Consider the following 18,958-nt stretch of genomic DNA (forward strand, 5'->3'; position numbering starts at 1 on the left):
AGCAAATCCCTTCCTTATGCAGGTACAAAAAAATACATTTAAAACACAGTATGAAAGTGGTTGTTGCGATTGTGCAATAGCCACCAATTCATGCAAGCGAAATCAGTGGAAACTTAGAACCATGGAACATTCCAAGTTTGCACAATCACAAATATTCAACGTTTGGACAGAACATGCAGTTTGTTGTGTGACAATTCCTACAAACTACCAGTAAACTGCAACGAAATATCCCAAACCAACTAAATAGAGGAAATCGTAGCTGTGCAGCCCAAACTGAAAAGACTTAATCCACAACTCCATAGGAGTCCAACACGGCTAGAGTGGACGGAACGGATAGTGTGGACAGATGGCCTTACTGAAACCACCATATCCCACTACCACGCTTACTCTCTCCTATGCACAACCACTCAACTAGAACACAGCGATCCTATGACACATTCGGTATAGCCGTTATACTAACACCTGCCTCTTACTCCTCAACATCCTAATTAACACAGCTAGCTGAGCACACACCGATAGCCTAAGCGTCTCCTCAGGCCCAACGCAGCCAGAAATCAGTCTGGGTGTCAACCCTCTACAATGAACACATTTTCCTGACCTCCCAAACACCTCACCTACCGCTAAGAAGCAGCTATCATGCAAGTGCCTCACCAGCTGCACACACATCTGGTGCACCCACGCACCTTACGAGTCTCCCAACTGACTTGAACTACGGTTCCCGAGGGGCGTTCAACCTACCAGCGCTTTGCGATCATACCAATGATACATAAGGCGCTATATAAATGCAAAGTAACTTAACAGAGCATAGAGCATAATGTCACCCAGCGTGATTTCCAGGACATCACACAGACCAAGGGTGCAGGAGCAACTATAATTTGTTATAACACAACAGGTTTATCAACAAACACTTATTCTGTAAAGATAACATGACTTTAGATTTGATTTGACATTTATATAAGCGCATATCTCCAAGGGAACCTGCAGCAAGCTGCATCTAAGCGCAGACGTAGAGAATGATAACCTAGAAGCCAGTCAGTCAAGATACTACACAGATATGTTTAAGCTTACAGAAAACTGATGAGACGATGTAACAGTTCCAAGCTCGGGGACCAGCAACAGAAATGGGTCGGTTACCCCACGTAGTGGTTCTAGAAGGAAGGATCACGAGCAATCATTTGTCCATTGAGTGCAGTAAATGAGATAGTTTGTACTTTCTGATCTTCGACACCAAGTAAGCAGGGGTGAGACCATGGACACATTTAAAAACCAGACGGCAGTTTAAACTGTACTTGTTCCCAAATTGGGAGCCAGTGAAGGCTCCTCTGAAAACCTGAAACAGCATCTCTATGAGACAGAGGAAAATCAGACATACTGCGGAACTCTATCACCTGCAACTGTTGTAATTTTGTCTTTAGGCAAAACCGTCAGCAGGGCATTGCAGTAGTCCAACTTGGTGTTCACGAGGGAGCCAACCACCATAGGGCGATCCTTCTCAGTGATCAATGGAAGCAAAACAGCTTAATCTAATAGTAAGAAGATTTTACTATCTAATTCACCTGTAGATTGCCCTTCATGTTGGATTGCACCAACATGAATTAACACCAAGATCTCATGGTCTGCGAATAGTCCATAGTTTGTCCAAACAAGATTGGGCAAGGTATAGGTATGAACAAGCTCATTGTTCAGTTTATTCCTAGGATCAAAGACAACTATCTCCGTTCCGGATGGATGTAATGTCCTGCATCCAAGTTTGAATTTCTTAAGCACATCTCACTATACGCTCAGTTTCTGCCATTGGCTGGGTGAGTCTTGCATATATTTGCATGTCATCCGCATAGGAATAAATTAAACTGCACCAAAACGTCCAATAGTGGGCGTGTATATATAGAATAATATCAGAGACCGGGACAAACCCTGCGGAAGGAATCAAACAGAAGTGAGCCGGCTTTGACTTGTTACACACGATCTGACAGGAACGATCTAAACCATTTATTAGCTATATTCGACATCTGTGCCATGGAAGAAAGTGCCAAGAGTAAGTCGAAATCTACTGTATCAAAGGCAGCTGACAAGTCAAGCATGACTAGCATGCCGAGGTCACCTTTGTCGGCTGTCTCCAGAAGGTTGTCCAAGACAGTGACTAGAGCAGTCTGTCCCATAGCCTGCCCTAAATCCGGATTGATAACATTCCAAGACATAATTTTCCACCAAAAAGTCTGCGACTCGGAGGTAACTACCTTCTCCAGGATTTTTGCCGGTCACAAACGGCCCACGATAAGCTGATAATTTGCCAGGATATTGTGGTCAAGAGAAGAATTTCAATGGGGTTAGACAAGAATTTTCTTTTAATTCATCTTCGACATGACCCAGAGCTAAAGAGAGGTTTAAAAAATGCTGAATGGGTACACTAAGCCCATGGGCATGCCTTTTGGCCATATAGGCCAGGATTGGATCAGTTCCGCCACGTGGGTTTCAGATGATCAATCAGTGCTTCAATACTCTCAGCGGTCACTGGGGAGGAGACAAAATTATGTGTTTGGTCTTGGTACCCATGCCCAAAGACCCTTGTTACAGCCTCCGTAGATGGTCGGCACTTCAAGCCATTTCCGAATTAAGACATTCAATTAGTTTATCATCTTTTGAGATGGTGGGGGGGTGGCAACTAGGTTGTAGGTAAGAAGGCGATTAAAATGTATAATGGCAAAAAAAAAAAGAGCTCATGGCAATCAGAAGCAGTCTTTCTGAATGTATGAAGACGGCCTGAACAAGATCTCTTTATATTGTTTTAATGCGGCCGTAGCCAAGAAATTATTAACTTCCTGTCAAGTTCTGAGCCATCTCTTTTATCATTGGGCAAGCAACTTGCTAGCACATTGAGCCAAGGACTAATTGTATACTGTACATATTGTTCTAGACACATTTTTGCCTTAAGACCGGATAGTTCGAAACATGTATACAGTTATCACCAATATGCCCATTAAATCAAATTACTCAATGTTATGCTCATTGTTTTATTCCATGAGACAAGAACCCGTGACTTATCAAATAGGGCAAGCGCATTGATACCGACACAAATCACTTTCGAAGTGAACTATTGTTTGACCAGTCTTCCTCTGGAACCCCGACTTTACCTGCAACTGAGCCTCATCTGACCCTGCCTACTGCTGGCTCCTAGATCACCAGGGTCCCTCTTCGGCCTCAGAGCACAGGTACTAGAATTGGGATGGGCTGGATACTTTAAGTGGCCTGCCTTGAAAATGTACCTTCTTGTAAATGAGTTGGTAACTTAGTTACAAAAAGTTATGACTTACATTAGCTATGGTTCTGCCATGCTGAAATATATGGGATTTACTTATGAAGAATGTGTGTGCCTTCTTTAATAAGTAATCTCCAAGTCTTGCTTTCCTTAGAAACTGTCGCGCCATTCTAACCAAAAGTAGACTGAAGGTTAAGTTAACTTGTGAATGGGGTTCTCCATGTCGCAAAAGTAATGCGGTTGGTTTCACTTGATCATTCCGGTTAGGATAATGGTACGTGTCCCCAATTGTGTCTTGCTTTCCCTGACTTGCTGTTAGCCTGTGGAGAATAAGACTGCTTAGGTTATACTTCTTTTAGGTTGCTGGTAGCTCCTTACTGCTGGTAGCTCCTTACAAAAAGGAGTTTCACTTACCTTGAGTTAACGGTGTGCCAATCTAAAAGGTTCTTGCTGGTCTAAGTCAGTGTCTTAGAACTGAAAAGTAGCTGTAATGGTATATTACACAAAAGGGTTTTCTAATCTGGAGTACAACTTATCCCAAAAGTTGTAGGTTTTTACAGTTCCTAGAATAAGTGGGTCACTATTCTGCAAAGTAAATAGTCCAGTTGATACCATGTCTTGCTGAGCGTCACGGTACAAAATCTAGAAGTAATTATTGGTGCGAGAACTCCTGTTGGGTGTTCCAAAATAAGGTTATTTGCTTTGGCTCATGTGCCTTCAACCATAGTGGTGTGTGTTTTTAAAAGTGTTTATGACCGACTTAACCCAAACCTAACTTGGCCTATATGTGCATTTAAACCTTTATTTTCCTGCTTGCCCGTGTTTCTACCGTCTCCTTGGTGTACAAGTTCAATGTACTTTCCTACAGCCCCCTCTCCCTTCCAAGATCGCCCTTGCTGCTCCGTCTACGCTACCCTGAACTGAGGTGGTGCAGCCTTATGAGTGGAGTCTTGTACTGACTCAGTGGAATAGTTTTACTAAGCCCTTAGTTGGACTTCAGAAAACTGTCAGAACAGTAGGGAGGAGAATGGGAGATTGAGGATGCGGCTGTAGTCCAGCCTAGAGGACCAAAGCTCTAGAGATATTGAGCTTCTCAGGGGGAGTGGGAGAGGGGATGAAGGGGGAAGGTGAGGCAAGGAAGAATGCTTCTGGAGGTGAAGCAGGAAGTGGACCTTCTTGACAAGGTCCAAGATATGAGGCGTGAAGGAGAGCAGAGTTGAAGAGGACCATGAGCTTTTTGGCCTCACAGGAGAGTGTAGAGGGCAGCCAGGAGGGTAGGAAGAAAACAGGATGCAGGTGTCCCAATGAGAAGGCTCTCAGACTTACTGGCATTAACACAGATCGTTAGCTGCACACCATACCTGGCTGGCAGTCAGAATCAGGGATGAAGGGTTTAGGAGAGGGAAGTTTGAAGGAAAGTTGTGCATCATCAGCATAGCACTGGAAATGAGAGAGATTAGGTGAGCAAGATGGGAAAAATAGATATTGAAGGGCCATTGCGATAGGATAGAGCACTGAGGGACACCACAGGTAGAGTGGTGGTGGAGCAGAAAGCGACCATTTCTCGGTCGCTGTCTCGGCTGTGGGGACTCCTGGAGCAGGATCCAGTCACTCGAGGTTGAGATGGAAGCCTACCAAGTTCAGGGGAGAGCTTCAGAAGACGTGGCACTGCAAAAACAGCACAGGACACCAGGCATTGAGGAATTACAGGCCATGGAGGTTGCAGCTAGTCCAGGGTTGGCGCAACCTGCAGTTCCATCTTTGGACTGTTAGACCCATCAGTCCAAAGGAGAAGGTCATCCGCTTCAGGGATTCCCTGTTGCACATATGACTGCAGCAGCTACTCAGCCAGCACTGGCGGTTGCTGAAAAGTAGCTGCGGAAATCTGCCTTCAGATTGTGGTCAGTTTTTGCTCCAGGGCCCTCAACTAACATGCAGAAAAACTGAATGAGCCCATCAGACATTCATTCATACTTGGGGTGGTGGCGGTCCAATGGGGACAACTAGGCCAGGTGTCATTCAGATTGCGCAAGTGCATGGGGGGAGGGGAGAACAATGCAGTACGTGGGATAAGAAAAATAAGTAAAGTACGGCCAGCAGCACCCCCTACGCCCCCCCCCCCCCCCCCCCAACTACTCCCCCACCCCGGCTCTTGTGTTGTGGGATCCCCCACCACATTTTTTCCATTTCCACCACTGGCTGTGTGCATGTCTATGGTGAGGTGGCTAGTGACTATGGCTGGCTAGTGCTTGCAAGAAATGTCTACAAATTAAAGTAGCATAGACTAACATTATGACTTGGGGAGAAGGGAATCAGTATGAAAAAAAGTTAGTGCCCCTGTGCTGCAACGGCCCAAAAAGTAACAGCGCTAGCATCAAATGGCACAAAGCAATGACCGAACACAGCACCATACTAAATTCAGTTAAGCTCAGATAGAGATGTACATGGTCCATGATGATCAGTCAGGGTTCGTCCCCGGGAGGTCAACATCACACAATATAAGAAGGCTGCTTAATGTAATGTCACGCATTGACCAGGGGGTGAGTGCGGTTGCGGTCACACTGGATGCTCAGAAGGCGTTTGACATGGTGTCTTGGAAATATATTTGGTTGGTTTTGGAGAATATGGGTATAGGGCCCAACATGATAGCATACATTCGCTTACTATACACTTCCCCGGTGGCCAGAGTGCGAGTTAACTCCCAGACGTCCGGTCTGTTCCCTCTCTTCAGAGGTACTCTACAAGAAATGTGTTTTACAAAACTGGAAAAGCCCTACTCCCCCTACATTCCAGAAATGGTTAAATCTGCTTACGTGGTCCCGAAACTGCGAGGAGGAGTTTCTGGGCATGCTCCCAGTGAGTTCTCGACCTCGAAACATATGGTCGGCTTTCAACAGTTACTTGATCAACTCAAATGACACTTCAACAGATGAATCCTCCTAGCCCCTCAGTCAGTGACTGTGTCTCGGCCACCTGTGATATGCTGCTCCCTTTCTGCTGTCGCTGTATCTTTGCCAATATGTTCTATATGTACATGTATATGCTACAAATTTGTCCATATGCCTCCGATGTGTCTGTATGTTTGCCTCTGCCAGCAAAAATAAAAGTTTAAATAAAAAAAAAAAAAAAAAAAAAAAAGCTCAGATAGAGATGGTGCAGATGGGGAGACAACCTGAAACTGATTGCCAGCCAGAGCAATACAAATTGTAAGCCATGCCAGGATGTTCTACATCAGAGCTTTCCGATTTGAGGATTCTACCTAGCACTCCGACCGTTCACTAAAGAAAACCTCCAGATTTAGACATGCTTCGTTAAACAAAATTAGTGTCAACTAAATTCTCCCACCAGTAAACACCATCAAACTGAAACAGATGCCCAAACAGGCTTTCATAGATCAAATGAGAAATGTAATGTGAAACCATTTAGAAGATGAACATTGGAAAGAAATCATGACCAAGCAGTGAGCCACGCCCTCAGCCCATCTCACTTGACTTCAGAGGATACGTCTTGAACCACACGCTGTGTGGCCGTGTTCGGAGACTGCGAGTCCTTTAGCAGCTGAAGCACTTGTTGAAGACCCTGCTCGTCAGGCTGCCAATCCATCGTGAAGAGCTAGGACTGCACTAAAGAAAAAGAAAATTATTATTTCTCGACTTTCTCCACATAGGTCTTAAGATCAGAAATCAAATTACATTTGGCGCCTGAAACTCCATTGTGCGCCTTATATTCAATAAGCAGGACTTCAACCTGCACACTTAGCTGGAATTCACACGCAAGTGTCCCCACTATATGCCACATCCACAATCTCCCACCACCCATAAGCCATACGTAGAAAGTTGTAGCATGATTTACACCTCGACCACGTAGAAAACATATATAACCAAACATTTTGCTGCAAATGTTCCCAAAACAACCCCCAGAGGATAAAGTGCCCCCAGTTATTTTGGAAGCAACAGAAGTTAATTCAATCATTTGAAACCATTCACTGTGAGGATTAAGCCCCATGTGTTTTGCACAGATCCAGCATTTGTGCGGCACACGTGGTGTGGAAATGCACCCTCCGTGTAGAGACTTAAGGCGATTGCACAAAGACCGCCCTGCTGCACCACAAATTTAGTTGTCACGTCTTCAAACCCAGCCCAATACATGGCGAGCACGAAGCCCCTGCTTATAGACCGACTGCGGGACGAATGGCATTTTGCAATACTCTTTACTGCCAAAATGTTCCTCCATTCTTAGTTGTCCCAATCAAACTTGTGTGGGGTGTACAAAGATGCACGTTCTCGGTTTTACGCAAACGGGTTATCTGGGTCCGAGTGACCGAGCTAAAGCATCAGAAATGTATTCAAAGAGGGACCATACTTCCAGAGGGTACCGAGACGAGACCGTGCGATTTGGCTACACAATGCCATGTGTTCAGCCTATGGCCCCGATGCCCTGGAGAATAGGCCCCATGCCATCAGGGCCCCACGTGCCCCGTGTGGCAGTAGAGCACAAAACAAGGAAACGGCCTGTCCAAACAGGGGCCCCCAGGGCTGCCCACATGTAACCCTTTCAGAGATCACGTCCTTTGCGATGCGAGACACGAGAAGACCACCCTGTCGGCATCCAGCATGCATGCATTTGCTTGCCATGTACATAGGTGTAGAAGGAAGCAGTAGGCAAGCAACGGGTGAATACGGTGGTTCTGCTCCGCCATGCGAAAACCGGCCAGGGTTAAAGGCAGCATTTGAGCTCGGCATTATCTGGCAGAGGAATAGCTGCCGCTCTGCTTGACAATTAAGCATCAGAAGGCTGCCGGCCCTACAGCACGCCATATGGATCCGCCAGCATGGCCGGCAAGCACAGCTCTGGCTGCGTAAAGAATGACAAGCCGTTCCCAAAGGAAACTCGCGCCCCTCCTGCCAAACCGACAGATTCCCACCAGCATGGAGGAGCAGAATTGCTTCTGCCAACGCAACCAAGGGCCATGCTGCGCCCGTGGGCGGGAGGGCTGAAACAAAAAGTAGGGACCATCAGAAAAAAACCCAGGCCAGGCTGTCGCAGCACTAGAGCAGAAGCACCGCGTAATACAGTTCGACTCATTGTGGTGCAAATCCAAGCTGCCAGGTACCAAGTTAATAAGGAGACAAAGTGATACTGGAGCACATGTTGCACCTCCCGCCTGCGAACAAGCTACGGACTCGTCATCACGGTCACTGCTGGTACACAGCTCTCCGGACACTAGAAAACGAGGGAACTACAGTACCGCTATGGGTGCAGATGAGAAAGGGTAGTTAGTGGTACTCTAGTTACCCATGATTCCCCCGCTTGTACCATAGGAAGGGATCCATAGTCACGGCCATGCTATCACGAGGGTGGTTGCAGAGGGCAAGGGTACTACTGACTACATCACCCTGAAACAATATTCTCAGACCCTCCAAGATAGGGACATCATTTTGCATCATTAAAAAAATGCAAGTTTCGCAGCACAAAATTATTTATTGCATTTTTATAGAACATTCTCTATACATTAAATGTTGAAGCATGCCATCATTTGGTTCACTGGGTCAAGTACTGCCACTGCTGAGTGACAGCAAATGGGAGTCACTGGTCAAATGCAGTACAAGACTTCTTTACAATAAAATAAGCCAGTAAAGAATTGACAATACACTGTGCAGTTAGTAGAAATTGTGCTGGTGTAGCAGGACTATCGCGTACTGGAGATTTTCCGTAAGGTCCTGCGGCCCGGGTCCCACGGTACATCTTCCAGTATTGGGTACTGCTAGCGATTCCCCCAAACTCTCTAAGTGGCAGTCCTGGCAGAGCCGCCCAAGCCCCACTAAAGGAGATGGTTTACAGGGACAGCACTCTTTGATGCCAAATGAGAAGTTACCACACTGTATATAAATACAAACTTTAAATTAACGAAAATGCAATAGATAAGTAGAACTTTGTAAAAATAGACGGCACAATGTTGCCAGTAGTATCACTTGGCTCTTTAGATCTAAAAAAAAAAAAACGCACTAACTAGTAGGTTAAATGTTCAGGTAGGCAAATTCACAAGAGACCACCATTGCGCCCTTGGGCAGCCTCTAGCACAGAGGTACGTACCTCTGTCTGCCAAAGTGCCCCAAGGAGCAGTGCCTAGAGTTCAGCTGCACAGTGACCCTCAATAGTTAAAGACCAGCAGCGCAGCACCCTGGGAGCAGTTCTGCATGATTCCAGCGCCCGTTTTCTCAGCGGGTTCATTAGCAACCACTGAAGACTCCAACAATGGCACAGGATCCAGCTTTTGAGGAGGAAGTCTGCTGGGCAAGACCCCAACAAATAGCAGATGCTTACTAAAATACAACCGAGAGTAGCCAGCCACAGAAGAATGACTTGGAGGAAGCGTTAGCAGTACGGTCACAGGAACAATAGGTAGGACAGCCTCTGGAGCTTCTCTGGTGATGGTGGAACAGAGCCACTGCATATGGCCAGTGTCTTGTGGACAAGATTCTCAAGTCGGTTAAAGTACTCGCAGCAAAGTGGGGGTGGGGGGGGGGAGAACCCTTCTGCATCCAGTGACGCCCGGCACAGCCAGGAGCTTCAGGGAGACCAGGCCTTCAAGCAGGAGCGGTGATCCAGTTGCTACTGGAAATCAGGTAAGGAGAAATGCAGAGGGTTCTTTCTGGGCTTTGAAGAGATACAGCTTTGCCATCTGATGAAGTTTGGTCTTTCCTCAAACAGCATGCCTTCCACAGGACATGCTCCGATAGCCATGGTCTGTTTTTTTCTCCCCCTGGAAACCGTCAGCAAACACCACACGCCAATCTAAATTCAAACAGTGGGGTGGTGAGTCAATAGCACACCATTTCCTCCGGGTATACAGGAACGGCCTCAAAGCAGCAATACACAGTCCCAGACAGGCATCTTGGGTTCAGAACTGCTTTCAGGCAGATTATAATCCCGAGTCTTAGGACACACCCAGTGGCCAAAGAGGGCTGGCTCCTCACTGCCAAGGGATAGCCAGGGACCCCCCCCCCCCTTCGGCCCCCACTAGGTGTATGTAACATCAATTCCACCCAGTGGAACCATTTTACACAAGTGAAAATTAGTCAATGACTTAGCTGCACTAATATGGAGGACACCACCTGTGACTATGGGGTAACTGCCTTAGGAGTCATAAGGACACTTGGTGGAGCACAAGACAGTGCTAGACGCTCAGTCTAGACTTACATTAAGCACGGGTCTGAGAAATAAGAAAGCCACTAAAAAGTGCATGTGATGAAACTGGCTTTCTGCCCAACACTAGCAACCAGCATCACGCATGGACCTACAGAACTATCAAATGCTCAGGAACCCAACAAGCTGCAATTCAGATACCTCGTGATTCGTATCTTCAGCAGTTACAAACCAGAGCGGTCAGGTGGCTCCCACAAGTTAGGGTCAGACATTTCTGCAGTGGGATTCAGGGGATTGCGAGACCCTGGGCATGGATTATCGGTTTCAGGTGAAAGGACCAGCTGGGATGTTCATGTTTAAAGTACTGGGGCACAAAGGCATTAAAGCGCTATATAGTAACAGCCAGCCAAGTTAAGAAACTTGGCCAACTAGACAATTTAGGATTTTCTAAAAGGTTTACAGGAGTTTAAGGTATTGTGTTCAAATACCAGTGGGAAAAAGTTCCGAATGCAAGCACTTGACCTGAAAACACGTTCTTCCTCGGGCAGGACTCAAACGTTATCAAGAGAAAGCCCACCACCCTGCACGGTTTGAAGTACAGCCGTGTGACACCTGTACAGCAGTTGCAACCACTGTTAAAGTAGAAGGGTCATGATGGTGGGGGGGGGGGGGGGGGGGGGGGGAGAAGAGGTAACATTTAAAAAGGGGGCGTTGGCGACTCCAGAGGTGGCCTGCAAACTAATTTAAAAGGAACAGGGTCATTGAGGCAATGCTGGTCATTAAGTGAGTCTTCCCAGGATGATCTGGTGGCCCAGATTATCGATAGCCGCCTAAAGGGCCAGCATCACTAACAGAGTGCCCTAGAGGTGATCTTCTGAGACAGGAATATGAATAGTAGACATCGCCACATCTAGACAGGAATATGAATATTAGCTTGCATCACATCTAGACGGAATTGTAGATATTATGGGTCCCGCCTAGATAGCAATGACTACACTCAACCCTACACATTTTTTAAACTCATCCCTCTGCATGCACCTCTCAAGCCCTAACCTTAACACAACCATACCTCTAAAGCACAATCCGCAAGCACTTCCAGCAACAAAAACCACACAGCCTCACAACAGCACATGGATACCAACCGAAAAATACACCAGCGAACAGAGTAAACCAAAATGAAGCTGCCAACATCACATCTCATGCTCTTTCTCCCCCTTTGTCCTACTAGCTTACCCTACCCTCTTGCCTTGCAGAGCTGCTATAGGACCACTCCAGTGGCGACACTGCATGGTATAAATATCCTTTAACATTACAAAACCACAAAGCAGATTCTCCGACAATGGTTCACCTCAGTGTGGTTAAAGACCAGATTTCTTAAACTACAGTGCGATTCTATGAATTACTGAAGCCGGCTTGTAGCCAGAAATTGAACATGTGTAGGACTGGCGATTGCTGCCAAATCAGGATGGGGAAGGTTTGTTTTTAAATTGTGTAATCCACGATTTTAAGTGGATTCCGGACTGTGTCCTCCATATATTAATTTCTCTCAAAGACAGTAAAAAGTAATTGTTGAAACACAGGTGCAGTCGACTGGTCACGGGGTGTTGTGGTTCTGGCAGTGAAACATGCCCACACGGGAAGTCCGACTAGTCCTTTCAGTAGGTAAATTGAGTATCATGGGGCTGGTTCTTCGATCAGTTGTAAGGACCTGGAGGTCTCCAGTCAGCAGCTGGTGAATGTAGGTCAACGTAAACTCCCCTGCATGGCTGGGACCAGCACAATAGGTCTTCCAGATGTCACAGGAGCCAATGCATGCAGCATAACTGGTGGTACCAGCAACAAACAGTACCCACCTTTTTGGTCTAACCAGGGTAGAAGAAAGTCCAGTTGATATATTTTTCCATTTGTTAAGCGCATTAAGCACCGAGTCATCAAGGCGCTGGTTACATATTCCGTTGATAGGATGTTGAGAACATATTGAAGGGTACTTGGGCATTTAGTAAATTTCAAGGGAGCCTATGGTATTTCAAAACACTCGCATTAGCGTCATGTTCGAAGAGAAAAGTTGTCTTGAGGTTTCCATAAGGTCCAATGTAATTGTTACGTTTTCAGTTGCAAGGGTAAAGCGTCTCAACTCTTAGCGGCAATTACCGGAAAGCTGCACACCCGACCACCAATCTTTCTCCTGAATCTTGGGATAGACAATCAGTGAATACGCTGAGCGGATTGGCCTGGTACACTGAACTTGAGAATTTTTGAGTGTGATACTTAAGCACTGTATTCAAGAGACATCTGTGCGTGATGGCTAAGGATTCAAAGATGATGCGCTGCCCGATATGTAGCCAGTGTGCACTTGCTGTTGAGATGTGCTCACACTTGGGATGAGTTTTGCTCGGAGGGCATTATTTTCATCAGTTTTTTGATATTGCGAGCCAAGGTTCCTGCGAATAAGGCATTACTAGTCCAGCCTCCATCCTATGAGATAGCTCTAGCAATGATGATGCAGCTTTCTGAGGTCAAGAATGGTCTGCATGAGTTAATTTTGAGGTGTGGGCTGCAGGGGGACGTTTGTGTTGACCTGCCTGGAGAACAGCATCCAGGTAGATTCCCAGAGTTCTGACATTCTGGCATGCGGCATGGTGATCCCCTCAATGATGAAAGATTTGTAGGATTGGCTAAGCTTTTTGAGCCAACCACCAGAGTGTCATTTCATCATTGAGGCTGAGATGCTGGAAAGCCATCCAAGCCTGGATGGCGTGATATAGTGAGATAAGTGTCAGTATTGTAGTTTCCAATGAGGGGTGGGGGACCCCAGTCACAGCAGGTCTTAAAGTTCAATCTTCAAATCAGTCTTCGCAGTCTTCTACAAGCGACTAAACCATAACCAGCACAAAGCATAGGAAAAACCGGGAACACCGTCTACCCACTAATGGAATTAGTATCCTCTACAGTATTCACTCCTTTGATGAAACCTTAAAGTTAGGTTAGAGGAAAGGGAAACACATGAACACTGCATTAAAGCAACAGTACTTTCCGCTAGAGTAACATGCTTTGCAAATCGGTGCATCTGCATTGCAACAAGATAAGCGACTAAATTATGTTTTCAAGCCAATAAAACTGGATCGCGTCAACCATGAAATACTAACGTTGTGTGCTATTACTACACACCATTAGCAGTCTTTGACACTATGTGCAGCCCAACTACCTTGGACCGCCAACCAGGATTGGAACCTTTGGACAATCTGGACTCAATTCAATTATTTATTGTGCATTTGGTTAATGTTTAAAACCGGTCAAAAACAATGTACATTAACATTTTAAAATTTAGACTTCATTTCATTTTACAGTACAACTTTAGACAAGTTTAAAAGGGAGAATAAGAAATTACATATTAAGTCACAAATCAGAAGACAATATTTTCTAAAAAATTCAAAGGTTGCAATTAAAAGACCCATTTCATTTAAATTTAAGATAAGACTCCATAAGTGGTCCACAGGTATATCTCCCAGATTAAGGATATGTCCACCCAACTTCTCAACTAGGAGGTGGTTAATCTTGGGGTATTCCACACAAGCGTTTTAATATCTCCTGCACCCGGTTACAGTAACTACATACTCTTAAACTGGGATCCAGGCATTTGAACCTCCTTTGTCAAATACAGGTTAAATCTTAATCTCATGGCCTTCTTTCGGAAATCCCTAGATTAGTGATTTTTCAGATAAAAAGATATGTTGCAGCTTTTTATATTTTATTCGAAATGGTCATTGAAACCTCGGTAATTCATTAGAATCGACCTGTTTTTCAGCCATTCATTAGTGTGTAGCTTACTTTGCGCCTTGGTGGGATTACCAACCAGTTCCGCATCAAAAGAGTTAATCCAGTATTATATACAATGATGCATGTGGGGGAGCCAGGATTAGAGAATCATTTTGTAGCATTTTCCAATCGACCAAAGAACGAACAGTTAATAGACCCGGTTTGTGCATCACAACCGCATTCTTAAGTGAATTGGGTGAAAGTGCAGGGCCTTTCTCCAAAGGAGAGCCTCTAGTGTTGAGCAATCTATGGCAACTCCCAAGTTTTACATGCCAAAAATTGTACCTGGAAAGATTTTATGCCTGTACAGTTTCAGCATGGGCAGCGTTGAGAGGCGGCCAAACTTATCAAACAATTGCAGCTGGGATGCCGAAGCTAAAAAGGGGGTTCTAAATTTCCTGTAGGTTTCACCTTTACATTTGTTTGATGACACCGATACCCAAAGATTTAAAATTCCTTTACTACTTCTAAAGCACAACCTTGCACTGGCCATGTGTGGGTTTTCCATTTGGGCTTTGCTTCATAAGATAAGGACCTTTGATTTCACCCCATTTAATTTGAGGTACAGACTCGAAGAAAAGGTTTTAACTGCCCAACGCCCGCTGTTGGAATCCCATCAGGGTTTTATCAAAAATAATGACGTAGTCCACATAGTTCGGAATTGTATCTTAATCGAGCCTAAGAGTGGGGGTTCGTGCAGACGCCTTGCCAACAAAGGCACATAGCCATTATATAGAAATTAAAAACCGTGCCAGGACGCATTCTTATCAGACCCCCAGATTGTGGAAATCCAGGCTGTAAAGGACCCACTGGCATCAAGCCTGACCCTGATCTTTTTATCGCTGTATAGTGCTAAGATAATATCTATTAGAGCACTCTGAGGCCCATGTTTTGCTAACTTCGCCCATAAAAGCTTCCAGTTTACACAGTCGAAAGCCGCACAGACACCCAGAAATGCCAGCTGCCTGCTTTTGGGCCCGAGCCTGGGTATCTAGTAGGTTTACCAAAAAGCTGTCTAGACCAGTCCCCACTCCTTTTTTGAAACCAGATTTGAAAATAGTCGAGATTTCCCAAACCAGATTGAAAATAGTCGATATTTCCCAGGTTTTGAGCCCAAGTCAGCAGACCCTGAAGGAACAGCTCAGAAAATATTTTACAACTTGCATCCAGTAAGAATATCAGCCTATAGTTGAGGAGCGGGAATATATCCCCTTCTTTAAAAATCCCCACCACTGTTGCCAGTTTCCAGGATTGAGGGAGCTTACTCTTAGTACATTCACAAAGAGGGCCAAGCTGATCTTTGCCCACAAAATAGTCTGATTTTAAAGTCATGATTGACAAGCCATCAAGGCCGGATCATTCGGACTCTTACTAGAAGCAATGAGTAAGCAGGTTCCAGGTCCCAGGTGAGGAGCACCCTGCCATGAGACCTTATGGTCCGCTTTACACCTTTTGTCAGCTTTGTAAAGTCTTTCAAAGGGGTCAGTCCAACTTTACTTCGATAATGATATGCACCTGCAAGAACAGGTCAGTCCCATTTGACCCAATAAGCCGCCAAAGGTTTACAGGGATCGACACTAGCAAGCATCCCAGCATCTTTCTTCATCGTTTTTAGACATATGCCCTCCAATGCAGTTTTTTCCTATTTTGTCGTATATGCACACCTCAGCAAAAAGAAAAAAAAAAAAAAAAAAAAAAAAAAAAAACACAAAGCACACCACAGGAGTGGCTGTGTTTGTTCAGCCCTCTTATATTAAGCTTCTGCTCTTTCTTGCGGACCCTTACTGCACTGTCCTAAGCATGGGTGTCCATATGTACACCATTTGACAGAGACCTTGCATAGCATAGCCAAAGTTGAGGAAATAGTTGGGCCAAAGTACTCGGGGGAACATAGTCAAGGCATATCTTCCTTAAGCTCCGATTCAATGAAATTGCCTTGCAAATCTATATTGCCAGTGGACACTGTGGCCCCTTAGGAGACTAAACCGCACCTCAAAAGTACCACCCCTCAGCAGAATATCCGAGGACACAAAAAAGGCAATAGGGATTGCGAAAGATTATCAAAAAGGTGGTGAGAGCACAAGGAACATGAATACTGAACAGGCCCGATTTGCAATGATACGTTGAGCTGCCAGTTGTAAGATTGCCATGGGACAGTGCTCAAAAGCCTGAAATGAATAGCGAAAAGAAATTGTTGTGGGAATCTCCTGAGATTGGCCCTGCATATCAGGCTTATAACTAGTCTCAGATACTCGAGTGCTGTGTCACAATGAATAATGAGTTCTCTAGCCAAGTGTTTGGCATTGGGTTTTTACTGCTGCTCGAAGTACAGACAAGAATTTGGACCCCACAAGGGTCTTTATCAAGGTAGGTGTGGGTTTCTAAATGGCCCAATGGGTAAGTCTTGATTGAGGCCTATTCTGATAACCCAACATTAGTGATCGCGATGTAACAACTACCGCATATCAGATCCCAGGACCAAAGTTCTTGACGAATCTGGCTCCCATTTTGGAGTTTCTTTACTGACACCCCTAACCTAGCTTGTTTCTGGTACCATGAATGCTTGAGGCATTCAGCGTCAAAGTCTCCCACAACTATCACATAAACCCCTTCCTCAGGGGTTTCCCCCCCCCCCGCGAGTAGGAGAAATCCAGCAGAAGAACATTCAAGCTTACACCTTCAGGTGTAAGGTAAAAGTTGAATAAGAATTTGTAAACTCGCCTGGATCAGACCTCTCCCAACATAGGAGCATAATTAACATGTCTGTAGTTTCGATGGCTGTTAGAAAGCCACCACAGGGGCAGCCTCTTTCAGCCCTATTGCAAACCCCACATAGCCATCCATAATCGGGGCATCACACATTAGGGTTTCTATAAGCAAACAATAGTAAAGGCAATTAAAACATCTTTATTAGAAGTATCATTAAAACCACTAGTTCCAAGACACCAAAGATGTTGGATATAATCATGCATCAGGATCCGAAGTATCTACTTCCTGTGTAATGCATTCACAATCTGGATTCCCCTCACACCAGCACGAGATTTTAGTCTTGAGATGGTTCTGCAGTGCAAATGCATGACTCCATCGAAATCCTCTTCACTGTACTTTTACTTGACTGACACAAACCGTTGCATACCAGACACCCACTTCCAAAGTAGAAAAAACTGCAGCACTTGTGAAGTTGATGCAAACGAAACGAGTTGCACCCTAACAAGAATATCGTTTACAAGCCCAATGAACGATGTAAAGGGGCAGAAAATGTCCAGAATGAACACATTCACCAACGCCCTGGTTACTCAATCACATTTCACTACCAATAGTCTGTGCATGCCTTCACGGTCACAGCGAGTGCCACAAATAAGGGGCAGTAAAGAAACATCTTAAAGAACTAGGAGACGACTAAGTAGGGGTGGGGGCAGTCTCCCTCCACTGGCACACAGCAGACCCCAGCCAGACTTACTTTCTTGGTCAATACCGTAATTACGTGAAGCCATGTAAAAGGCAGCATGTAGAACACAACAGAGCCTAAATATTGATATTCCTAGAATACAGTAGCTGTTCACCACAAAAGAGGCAAGCTGGGATGTCATCCGTTAAGGAGTATTTTAAACTGCAGACTCTACACCCCAAATACAGCTCACAGGGACACTGGTTATGTTGAACTATGCACCGAGCGAGCCAAACTATACCCATGCCCTTTCGGCCCAGTATTACCGACAGCCTCCTCTCCAATCTCACCCACTGAACCCCACTACTAGTCCCTGTATGCAGGCAGGGGTCTCCATGAATTGCCCATATAAGGACTATGCCACCAACCACTTGTGGGCCTCGGGCGCCTTGACCACTTCCTCCACCAACCCCGAAACACGTCTCCGACACCACTTGGGTGACACCACTTGGGTGACGACCCCTCCATCCCCAACGCCTGGCACCCATTTCCAGCAAACATGCTACGGTCCCACCGACAGCTCACCCTACCACACCCCATCAATAACGACTCTCCCCAGCATCGGCCATACCCCCGCTAAAAGCACCAGGCAATGCGATTTAGCTTCCTGCTAGGCCCACCCACGACCCCTCCCATTGGACCCAGCCCTAGGGACCCGGACCTCAATCTAACCAAACATTGGGACACCATAGACAGTCCTTTCACCCACCATTGCCATCCAGAAACCTTAAGCTTTAATCTCTGAACTATTCAGCCAACCTTGAACTCCAGGATCCCCACCGCCAAAACCCTCTCACAAGTCCAGACCAACTCTCCCCTGCTCTCCTCTCCTCTCCTCTCACTGCTGCTTTGGGAATCCCCTTATGCGCTCGAGATCTGACCCACTGGAACTCTACGGCCTCAGCCCACTTCCTTCGAGCTCGTTGGGAACAAAACCCTTCCTTTTCCCTCGGTACCTGCCGGGCCTCGGGCGGGAAGTGTCTGCCTCCGCCGGCCGCGCGCGCTCACAGGAAGGAGGGTCTAAGGCACGCCACACTCTTCTGCCCTCGCGCGGCCACCGTACCCTCAGACGTTTAAAATTCAGGATGACCAATGGTAAGGGTCGTCTAGTCGTGCCGGGATCCACGTGACCAAAAGACCCTGCAGGAAGCCGGCACACCCGACAAAGTGCGCAGGATACGACATAGACATAAAAGATAAAGAAAAGGTTAAGCTGAAAAGTGCGGCATCAAAGTCTAGCGGCCATCTTTAAAGAGCCAAATACACTTTGTACATGGGTGAACGACCGCAAA

At 45.9% G+C, this 18,958-nt stretch overlaps 1 protein-coding gene across 2 annotated transcripts in view; it reads right to left on the minus strand.

The window, feature by feature from the left end:
* TNPO2 (transportin 2) overlaps nt 1–18,818 on the minus strand; it is a 120,683-nt gene extending 101,865 nt beyond the window's left edge. The window contains exons 1-2 of one of the 2 annotated variants that reach the window (XM_069604115.1): nt 18,623–18,818; nt 6,761–6,874 (exon numbers count right to left, since the gene is read on the minus strand). In XM_069604115.1, coding sequence (XP_069460216.1) covers nt 6,761–6,859 — 99 coding nt within the window. In that variant the 5' untranslated portion in view covers nt 6,860–6,874; nt 18,623–18,818. Of the gene's footprint in view, nt 1–6,760; nt 6,880–18,622 lie in introns of both variants that reach the window. The other variant, XM_069604114.1, reaches the window with a different exon arrangement.
* Between the last annotated feature and the right edge of the window lie 140 nt (nt 18,819–18,958).

The sequence above is a fragment of the Ambystoma mexicanum genome, chromosome 3q (genome assembly GCF_040938575.1).
Source record: "Ambystoma mexicanum isolate Mex_15411 chromosome 3q, UKY_AmexF1_1, whole genome shotgun sequence".
Taxonomy (NCBI): Eukaryota; Metazoa; Chordata; class Amphibia; order Caudata; family Ambystomatidae; genus Ambystoma; species Ambystoma mexicanum.